This window comes from Pygocentrus nattereri, chromosome 6 (genome assembly GCF_015220715.1).
Source record: "Pygocentrus nattereri isolate fPygNat1 chromosome 6, fPygNat1.pri, whole genome shotgun sequence".
NCBI classification, from domain to species: Eukaryota; Metazoa; Chordata; class Actinopteri; order Characiformes; family Serrasalmidae; genus Pygocentrus; species Pygocentrus nattereri.
In genome coordinates, this window is record NC_051216.1 from 37,128,510 (window position 1) to 37,139,963 (window position 11,454).

Sequence of the window (11,454 nt, forward strand, 5' to 3'; positions counted from 1 at the left end):
GTGCCCAAGTATCCCCACCCTCCTACGATAACCTAACGCCAGGCATATACCCCGTCATTAACGTACAATCAGGCACAATAGACATAAGACCGCAACAGCCCGGCCCCTCGACGCAATCTACTGAGCGCGTTCGGGAGTGGGTGTGTCAAACCCAGAACCAATCAGATGCAGCCCAGAACACCTCGCTCGAATATAATTTTAACCCTAATAACCCCTTTTGTAACAGAATAGCACATGAAAAACCAAATCCACCCAACGTATACACAAAGTCTGAGGGTGACCCCGCCGGTCAGCAGCGCCCGACCCAACGTGCCTCCCCACTCTTACGTGTTGTAGGAGGTGGAGCACAAGGGAATGCGGAGCCATGCCCCTTGGTGATGGAAACGGGGGGTTCCCCGGAGGCCATCCAAACGTGTGGTGGACAGGAGCCCCACCCACCTCCCACTGATCCCCGGTGTCAGCTCGAGCAGACACCAGTGGAGGTCACATGTGTATTTCAGGGTAAATATCGTAAAGATCAAGATAAAGAGGTATCCTCCGGGTCTCTTGCGAGCCAGGCTTCGGTTAGAACAAGTTTAGAAATAGACGAGAGGCTCAGAACCTTAGAACGGATGGGAGTTAATTTGGGTGAGCAATTGTCACAGTTAGAAATAGACATTAGGGAGGATGTCGATCGGGAAGATAGGGGAATACACACACGTACTCGGTCACACGTACGTAACAATCGTGACGATAAAACCCCTTTAATGGCCCCCCTGTTAGCCACCTCACAAGGCGACATGAAATACGTCCCGTTTAACCTGTCTGATGCGGCGGGACTGGCTGAGCAACTACCACCTTTAACAGCAGGAGGAGGGCCATGGTTAAAACAATTGGCTAAACTCACAGGAGGAGTTTGTTTAGCTATAGGGGATTTCAGAAATCTCCTTAATCGCGCCACTACCGTATTAGATGCCACAGACGTAGAGAAACAGGCAGACATTGAGCATGTACATAATTCAGAGCGTCTCACCCGACACGCAGACGTCATTGCTGATGTCATGAGAAAAAAGTGGCCAGTGCAGGCCTCCTCTACTGTCCCTTCCTACCCGTGGGATGGCAAGACCAACCCAGCTGAGTATATGGGTCTTGCAGCTGAGGACTGGATCAACAGAACTAGCGCACACCCAGGCCACGGGGGCGTACAGCAAATATGGTTCCGTACAGCCATCCTAAAAGGTATGCCAGATTATGTTAGAAAAAAAATGGAAGATGATCCCAATATGGGACCAGACGCCTCACATGACTCATGGTTGAAAACTATTCTGTTTTATATGAACAAACATAAGGGACAGGTAGACACCAGGACAGGTGAAGTAGACAAACTGCAGTTGGAGCTGATGAAAGCTCAACTGGCAGAGGCTCGAAAGACTTTAGGTGAGGACAAGAAAAGGAACAACCCAGGCAATATGGTGATTACCGCTGATGAAGACAATTCTGTTAATTATGCAGGGAGGCAACCACAATCACAATCCCCCATTTCACAGACGCTGCCTCCCCAGACCCAGCTGTTGCCAAATCAACCACAGTCAATTGTGGTTCAATATCAACCCCCACCATATGGGGGTCTGTACAGGGGACGTGGCAGAGGCAGGGGGAGGGGTAACAGGGGCGGGGGCCGTAGTCCGCAGCAGTATGATTTAGGCTGCTTCAGATGTGGCGCCATGGATCATTGGGCACGACAATGCCCCCATCCGCTGGTAGGAGCACCACACCATCCTCAGCCTCAACACCAAGCCACCTACTACCCGGCCCCTCACCCAGGTGCTGCCCCAGGGGGACAGTACCAGATGAGTCCATGGGGGGGAGAGCACTGACGGGGCCCACTGGGGGACCCTGATAGCGTGGCCATGGCAGAACCCATGCTATCACTGACTGTGGGGCACCTGAGATTGCTATTCCTGATTGACACAGGAGCCACCTTTTCTGCGATCAACTCTCAACTTCCACCAGATATGATGAGTAGTAACTATCTCTCAGTCAGAGGTTTCTCAGGGGACTCAATGACTCTGCCCAAAACCAAGCCATTGGTTGTCTATAATGGCTCACAGACTGTCATGCACACATTTATCATTGCAACTCAAGCACCAGTGAATTTGTGTGGACGAGATTTGCTGATGAAAATGGGGGCTTCCATTCTGTGCAGCCCCACAGGACTGACTTTAACTTGGCCAAATGGTCAGGTCACAAGTTGTTATGGTGAGAACAGCCCAAGCATGTATTTAATATCTGCCACAAGTGATGACATGGTGGATATTTATTGGGGCCTGATCAATGATACAACTACAGGGGCGTTGAATTTATTTATCCAGTGGAGACCATGGATATCTCGGTTGGAACCCTATGGTCCTCCTCCCGACCCCCCTCATCTCACCCTCTACTATGACCCTTCGGCAGATTTGCCCTATTATGATTTATTCCAATCTGAACTGCAAGATGCAGAGTGGGAAGTTTTTTCTCCGGGTATATATGTTGGGCCTGAGGGTGTGGCAGCTCCAATTACACTAACACCAGCACAATCACAGTGGTATAGAATGTCTTCCTCAGCGGCGCCACATATTTCGTTAGCGCTACATCCAGGCCATATGGCAAAGCAGTTAGGGGGCATGACCAAAAGGGCAAACGCTGCCACTGATTGGGTACAGACGCAGATTCCTGATGTTTCCTTTTCTGAAGCCACAAAAACATATTTCATAAGGGGTGAGACCCATAATCGCATCACGTTCACACATGATTTGTTAACTAGACATCATGGTTGTGAGGCAGCTGACCATATTGACACCCCTGTCCTTTTGTCACATCTCCCGGACAGATTGTGGTCTGAGGGCCCCGATGACGTAGGGCAAATACAACAAACTCCAGTCTCATTTAATATGACCTCGACTAGACCAATCTGGCTTCCCCAATATCGCCATAAACCTGAGGCTATGGCCTCCCTAGACCAAACTATTGATGCACTCCTTAGAGCTGGAGTGCTAGAACCATGTCAGTCTAGGTGGAACACTCCCATTTTGCCAGTTCCAAAGAAAGAACCTGGGCACTACAGAATGGCACATGATTTAAGGGCCATTAATGCAGCCCTGGCCACCCAAACCATCCCCGTTCCTAACCCATATACCGCACTATCTGAACTAGACCACAACAAAACTTGGTTCACGTGTGTAGATCTGGCCAATGCCTTTTTCTGTGTTCCGGTACATGAAGCGTGTAGAGACATTTGTGCGTTTACACATCGTGGCAGACAGTACCGGTACACACGTTTATCACAAGGCTTCGCACTTTCACCCGGCCTGTTTAACCAAGCATTAAAGCAGAGTTTGGATACTTGTTCTCTCCCTGAAGGTTCCATTTTAATTCAGTATGTGGATGATCTCCTGATTGCTGGAGACACCCAACAGGCTTGTATTGAGGCTTCAATAGCAGTATTGGAGAAACTGGCTGAGTGCGGATATAAAGTCTCGAAGCAAAAATTGCAATTTTGTAGGTCAAGAGTCACCTTTCTTGGCAGAGTGGTCACTAAGGGGAGTACAGGTATGTCCCCTGAGCACCGGTCCTCTATTTTAAGCCATCCCAAACCAATTACGGTCAGAGACATGTTGGCATTTTTAGGGCTGGTAGGATACAGTCGTTCATACATACCTGATTTTACTGGTCGCACCGCACCGCTTCGTGAGATGATAAGGACATTAGGGATGAGAAATTTGTCAGGCATTTTGTCATGGACACCTGAACTAGAGCAGGCGTTCATTGAACTAAAACAGGAACTAGCGCATGCGGCTGACCTTGCTAGACCAGATTACACCATTCCATTCTACCTGGATGTTTCTGATACACCCTCATTGGTAAATGGGGTGTTGTTTCAGAAAAAGGGGGGAGGTAGACAGGTGTTAATGTATCTGAGTATTCCTCTAGAATTAGTAGAGAAAAGACAACCATGTTGCACCAGACATGTTGCAGGACTAGCCAAATTAGTACAAAAAACAGCACACATAGTTGCAGGATATCCATTACATGTGCTGACCACACACGGAGTGGTAGCATATATAAATTCTCAGATGTTCACACTCACTCCCCTCAGGCAAAGACGCATACATAAAGTACTGACGGCCCCCAACATTACTTACACTCATGATGGGATTAACATGGCAGATAACATGTTAGAAGGACCCCCGCACGAGTGTGCGAGAAAGGTAAAAATAGAAGGGAAAATAAGACCAGACCTCAAGGGCACGCCAATAGAAGGGGCACTGAATTTGTGGACAGATGGGTGTGGTTATAGGGGAGAAGGGGGAGAAATAAAAGCAGGGTTTGCGGTAGTACAAGAAATGAATGGGGAAGTAGATGATTTTTGTACAGTGATCTCAAAAGAAGTCAAGAATTGTCCCTCAGCTCAGAAAGCGGAACTATTGGCAGTCATTGCAGCGCTCGAATTAGCAGAAGGCAGGGCAGTTAACATCTACACAGATTCAGCCTATGCAGTGGGAGCAGCTCACATTGAATTACCCCACTGGAAGGAGACAGGTTATCTCACCAGTGTGGGCAAACCCGTTAAACACAAGGAGGAGTTGTTAGCACTAGAGAAAGCGATACAACTACCAAAACAGGTTGCCATCATAAAGTGCAAGGGACATCAGAAAGGGGACTCATTGGTAGAAAGAGGTAATGAGGCAGCAGATAAGGCAGCAAAGGAAGCAGCAGGTTATAAGGAATCAAGTTTGCAGATGGTGTTGAAGGAAGGTGAACTATGGGAACCAATTCCGACAGGAGAAAAGCTCAGGCAACTGCAGGACCAGGCTAGCCCAGAAGAAAAGACTATTTGGCTGGATAAAGGTGGTACAAAGGGTGAGTTAGTCTGGGAAGGTCCCAATGGACTCCCAATACTTCCAGCCTCTTTGGCAAAAGCAGTGCTGGGAGAAGCTCACGGGTTGGCACATGTAGGAAAGGTACAGATGAAGGAAAACTTGAAAGGATGGTGGCGCCCATTTCTATCTGCCATGATAGCCACACATGTAAAAGAATGTCAAGTATGTAATGTAAATAATGTGGGTAAAACTTGCAAACCAGGGGTAGGAAAATTCCCTAAGCCCAATGGCCCAGGGGAACATATTCAGATAGATTACACAGATATGATTCAGACAGTCAGGAAGTACAGGTATCTGTTGATGTTTGTGGATGTATTTTCGGGTTGGGTGGAAGCGTTCCCCACTATGAGGGAAGACAGCAAATCAGTCTGTAAAATGTTGATCAATCACTGGATTCCCCAACACGGGTTTCCCAAAAGAATACACTCAGATAATGGTACTCACTTCACAAGTAACGCCTTGGCATGGGTAGAGCAAGTACTAGGCCTGAAACATGCGTACGGATCAGTGTACCATCCACAGTCTCAAGGGAAGGTGGAGCGCATGAACCAAACACTGAAATCAAAATTGAACAAAGTTGTATATTCTACAGGGCAAAATTGGCTGGATGCCCTACCAATTGTATTAATTAGCATCAGAAGCTCTGTAAACAGAGCTACAGGGTTCACGCCCTTTGAACTGATGACAGGTAGATCTTTTCCGGGGCCCCATACTGCGCTAGCGTGTAAAGACATACAATACAAATCTCACCAAGCCTACTTTAATGAGCTGAAAGCATTGTGTCAAGCTTACTCTGTGCAGGTCCGCTCCAAGGGGGAACCAGAAATTGACGCCCCTCCGGAGGTAGCACTAGCTGAGTGGGTTTATCTGAAAGTTATCAAGCGGAAGTGGTGTGAGCCCAGGTGGACAGGACCCTACAGAGTGGTCGAGCGAACGTCTCACGCCGTTCGGCTTAGTGGCAAAGGACCTGCTTGGTACCATCTCTCCCAGTGCAGACCAGCGCACCTACCGAAGGCAGAAAAGGAGTCCCCATCCAACGGGGCAGAATAATCCCCGGGGACAGAGGCACAACAGGGAAAGTCTACCCTGCCTCCAGCGCAGAAGGGCCAACATCTGGCGAAGAGCACCTTTACACATATACATATAGTTAATTATTGTTCGTTAGCTTTTGGGGTAACATGTGGTTCCTCGGAAATGACAGAACACAGGGGTTTAGGAGACTCTCCTTAGAAGACAGAAAGGGACTTGAAGAAAAGGAGAAATGTGTTTTATATGCGGGCATGATTATTTTATGTATGTTTGGTATTTTTATGCTCTGTTTTGCAAGCTTCGTTCAGATCACCTTGCATGACAGCTCCTCCCTCCCCAATACTACAAATGATAATATCACTCAGATAACACAGTATCTTAACATGAACACCTCCGTTAACCCCGACCATGTTACAGCACCACCGGACATAGTTAAAATCAGAAGTAGACGATCAACTACAAACAAAGACCATTGTATTAGTAAATACGGGGGAATAGAATTAGACTACACCCTAGGCAGCTCCACAGCATGGACCTTTGATATGTGTGACGTCATTAACTGCGCAGGTCAGAACTCAACATATAGAGGTTATGACGTATATCTTTGCTGGGATCTGCAGGTCACGACTAAGTGTGGGTTTGGTTGGGGCTGGGATGATAGGTGGTGTAGGTATTGGCACTCAGTGATAAAATATACGGTTAGATGGCAACCCACCTTAGCTGCAAGAGATGCTTACACTCATAAGACAGATTGGGAACATATGTCATTTCAACGAGACTTTAGTAGGACTCAAAATCCATTGACCTTATCTATTAAATGGGAGAAATCGATTATGGATGCGCATCGGGGTAGGACTGGTCGTTCTCCATACCTCATATTAGGAGTAGATGTATCGGGTAAGGACCCATTAGGGTTAATTAAAATAAATATGCACAATAAAGTTGTATCAGCATCGGTTAGTACCATGACTAATACATTTACCCCCGCCACCCAGGAGGTGACTGATCCAGGGCTTAAGGGCTCGGACTATACTAAGTGGTCACCGGGTGATATTGTTAAATTAACTACAGGATACGTAGGGGATAATTTGTGGCTCAAATGGTTAGCAGCCCAGGCTGGGGAAGCTGGGATGGAGGACTGCGTGGCTTGTGCATAGGCTCGTGCCCCGCTCTCCTTAGCCCCAGCTCCTTTATTTCCCGACACAGATATGACAGGCTTTAAATGTATGATTGAGCTCACAAAACAAGCGAACCCGATTAACTGCACTACATTAGCCGATATTTTCCCAGTTATAGCCAATACGACGGGTACGGGCCCATTTAGAGCACCACTTAGCGGCAACTTCACCTGTTTTAATCACACTTACGTTGATGGCACCGGCCGAGGTAAAATGATAGGCCAGATTAACCCTGATTGGTGTCACATTACATACTCAGGGAATGCCTCCGTAGGCCCATGGGCCGGAGCAGGGCTATATTATTACTGCGGCGGCACTACTCTTTTAGTCCGGATGCCTATTCACACATTCGGTCTCTGTGCCATGGTAAGGCTGGTGTCTCCAATATTGTTAGTAGGTCAGAGACAGGCTAAACACATTACTATGCATAGGCGAAAACGTGAAACTACAGAGGATCATTTTGATCTCACCAAAAATTCACTCACTTACATAGACGCCATAGGGGTCCCAAGGGGGGTCCCCGACGAATATAAGTTAGTTGATCAAATAGCCGCAGGATTTGAAAATATTCCTATTATCTCTGCCCTCTTCCCCGTCACCCCCAACAAAAATGTAGATCGCATCAATTATGTTAATTACCAAGTCATGCGCCTTGCCAATTTAACCAAGGTAGCCGTTGAGGGCCTCAGCGCACAACTCTCGGCCACGTCTTTGATGGCTATACAAAATAGAATGGCCTTAGACATGCTTTTGGCGGAAACGGGAGGTGTTTGTCACATGTTTGGTGATATGTGTTGTACATTCATCCCCAACAACACCGCCCCGGATGGATCAGTTACTAAAGCCCTAGAGGGCCTCAAAGCTCTCTCTAAAGAAATGCATGACAATTCTGGGTTGGACAACGCCATCACGGGGTGGTTGGATAAGGTATTTGGTAAATGGAAGGCCGTGTTTATCTCTCTATGTATGTCAATCGCTGTGTTTTTGGCCATCCTCATTATATGCGGTTGTTGCTGCGTTCCTTGTATTAGGACATTAGCTGAGAGGTTTATTACTTCAATGTTCCATAAACAGGAGCCTAAGGGGGCCATTATGCTTCCTCTCCTGGATAGCAATGGCCGCTCTGGTGACCAGGATAGCGATCTGGAGAATAACATGAACTAAATCGGGGTACAATTTATGTTTAAATATTATGTCTGAATGTTGACCTTTCGGGTGAAAGGTCAAAAGGGGGAATTGTGGAATTATTAGCCTTAGTATTGCTCATATTACTCTTTTAAGATGTATTAAAGAAAGCTTAATGGTTATATTGTGCTATTCTAAGAGCTAAGAGTCAGCACATAAGGCTGTGTGCTGACTAATGGTGGAATACACAAGGACGTCAGATAACAGGTAATACCTCGAAGCTGATAGTAGTAGACCCTGGGATTAGCACACCACACATGTGGTTCATCTGGTCAGATAAGCAGAGCCATTGTTTGGAAAACGGGGGGAGTTGATAAACACAGGAAATACCTTAAGCTGACCTTGCAGATGCACTCATGTCACGAGCGCATCCTTAAACTTTTATGATGTGGATTAGTGAGATGGCCTAACGCACATATTGGAGGCTGGGGTAAGGAAGGAGCGGTCATGCAACTATAAAAAAGGGAGTCAGATGAGAAGGGGTCAGAGCTTACTTGGGAGATACATGATGCATGTTCTCTGTTTGTAACCTCTCCAGAATTCTGTAATAAAACCGTTTGTTTCACTTCAGTCTGATCTACTTGTCTCATTTACTTTGCATCAACGAACACGCAGGACTGGTTTCGTCCACAAAGAGAAAAAAAAAAAAGGCGGGCGACTGAGCTGTGAGCTCTATTTATAACCTCGGTTCACACGTGACATCATCGACATGCCCATATATGGCCATTCTCGCAGATGACGTCACAATCCAATTAGGCACAAGAAACAAAACTAGGTATTTAGTGAGTCGCAAGAGCGCGTGGAGCCCAGTGTGCAGATAACGGGAGCTTTTTAGGAACGAATCAAAATGTACCTAAAAGGCTGATTTGGGTGTTTCTATAACTGCCGATGTCCTGGGTTTATTCAGAATGGTGCAATTAAGAAAAAACATTCCAGTGAACGCCTGCGTGGCTCTGGAGTAGTGCAACCTCAGGAGATCACAAGTTTGATCTCTGGTGATGCTACCTAATGGCTGACCTGAAGAGATCATTTTTTACCTTTTTAATCTGTTCTCCTAATTGTGTTAATGTTACTGTAATCATGAAAAGAGCTTTTTTACCATCTTTCCATTTGAATTTTGATTTGTGTCTTTTTTGCTTTTTGAGGTGCATCACATCATAGATATTCTGAAATAAATTATGAATTACATAATCTTCTACACTGGCCTTGAAAGCATGTGTACCAAAATATCATAGATATCAAAATTATTGACATGAACGTGTAAATTATTGATTAATCATAATAATAATCCTTATTTAAAATGAGAACAACAATAACAATAGTTTATTCTTCCTCATTGTCTTATATGTATTATTATTATTGTTGTTGTTGTTATTGTTGTTGTTGTTGTTGTTAATAGTAGTAGTAGTAGTATTAAAACCAAAATAAGAAACGTTAAAACAAATATAAATAACTAAAATTAGTAAAACGAATGACAAGCTCCTTAAACATTCAGACTGTTTTACAGTCATTTTCACTTCGACATACATTTCTGTAACGAGCCAAACTGTGCGAGGTTGTGATGCTTTTCAGTGTTTAGTGACTTTTACTTTGGCTTTAACTCAAGTGGCTGAAGCGGCATCCTATTCAACAGCTTATTCGAATTTTCCCTTCCACCTTAAATGGTACATGCGCCAAAATCGAGGTGACGAAGCTGGCGACAAACAAGTGTTCAAACTCGCTTTCCTTCACAGAGCCTCATGATCTAAATACATACTGAAGCTGAATATGGGATGCGATGACGTCAGGGTGAACTTTTTTACAGCGAATTATTAAACGGATAGTTCCGGCTGCAAATCTGATTGGCTGAGCCATCATCAAGGCCAAAGGGGTGAAAGGCACAACACACAAATCACTAAAAGTCTGCATTAGTGCTCGGAAGCCACAGCACAGTGTTAACACACACTGTTGTAAGAATTCATTATTGCAAGCATTATTAAAAAAATACATATAGGCATTCGTAGGGCTGGACTGGTAATCTGGCGTATCGGGCATTTTCCCGGTGTGGCGACAGTCCTCAGGGGCCGATGCTGTTGATTTTTTTTTTTTCTTCACATTTTTTTTAAGAGACTGGCCCACAATTTAGAGGGGGCGGTCCATTGGCCCATCTTCAATATAGACAGTGGACTGAACCAATCAGGATATAGGACGAAAGCGGCCCCACCCTCTCTCTGCGCGGTCCGCTCTAACTCCCGCTATGTACGTTCAGTGTTGAGCGCGTATGTTAGGAGAGGCAGCATGGAGAAACAGAAGCGGCAGAAAGGGGGAGCGGAGAACTTACGTGCAAAGAAATTGAAGAGTCTCACTGTAGATGCTGCAAAATGTGTAAAAATCACAGACGTGTTCGCTGCTGTAGCCACCACGTCCTCTGTAGGTGAAGACAGCAGCAGCAGACAAGAAGAGGAGCAGCCAAAGATGCAGGCTTTTGAAAGGGATGCCGAGGGACAGACTGAGCAGGAAAGCGTAGTACGTAAGCAGGTAGTAACGTGAGGATAACACAGGGACTTTGAGGTTATGGAGGTAACGTTAGCTCTGTTACATGAGAATGATGAGCAATGGCGATTGATTAGTATCAGTATTTAGTGGTATTGCATACTTACCAAAATCTGGCACGAAACAGCTCCCTTTCATGGATCCCTCTTTTTTTCTCTTAGGAAGCCTTTGTCTCTCAGGTTTTGTTGACTGTTCGTTTTCACAAAGTAAGCAATATAAGTGTGAAAATGTATTTATCTGTACATATTTTTCATTTCTGTTACTTACTTTTTTTAAGGTGCCATGATTAAAGAGATATTTGGTATTCAGTGTTTTGGATATTGACATGGTAAGAATATTATTAGTTATTGTGATATAATAATGCTAAGACTGAATCCAATGACTTTAACCAATCATTTTTGAATTAATTTAGTTTTTTTTTCCATGTCACACTTCTCTGTAACCCCACATACATGGAGTACAATTCGGTTGTGCTCTGCTAATTATGAGGGGCAAGTCTAAAACAAAAATGCCAGGGCCGATTTTTTTGTCCCAGTCCATTGTGTGTGGACCTACTGTATGTAAAAGTGGTTATTTTTTCCCTGACATTCAAGGACAATGTATGCAGTTCGTGAGGCTGTAAAGTTAAA

General features: G+C 45.3%; 1 protein-coding gene across 1 annotated transcript; it reads left to right on the plus strand.

Annotated features, from left to right (window-relative positions):
- Window positions 1-2,798: 2,798 nt before the first annotated feature.
- Window positions 2,799-6,247, plus strand: LOC119263551. Its single transcript, XM_037538948.1, has one exon. The coding sequence runs from the start codon at window positions 2,913-2,915 to the stop codon at window positions 5,949-5,951; it is 3,039 nt and encodes a 1,012-aa protein (XP_037394845.1). The 5' UTR covers window positions 2,799-2,912; the 3' UTR covers window positions 5,952-6,247.
- The last annotated feature ends 5,207 nt before the right edge of the window (window positions 6,248-11,454 follow it).

Bases quoted from the DNA above. Each gene is read 5' to 3' on its own strand.
- LOC119263551 (XM_037538948.1), top strand. From the start codon at position 2,913: ATGACCTCGACTAGACCAATCTGGCTTCCCCAATATCGCCATAAACCT.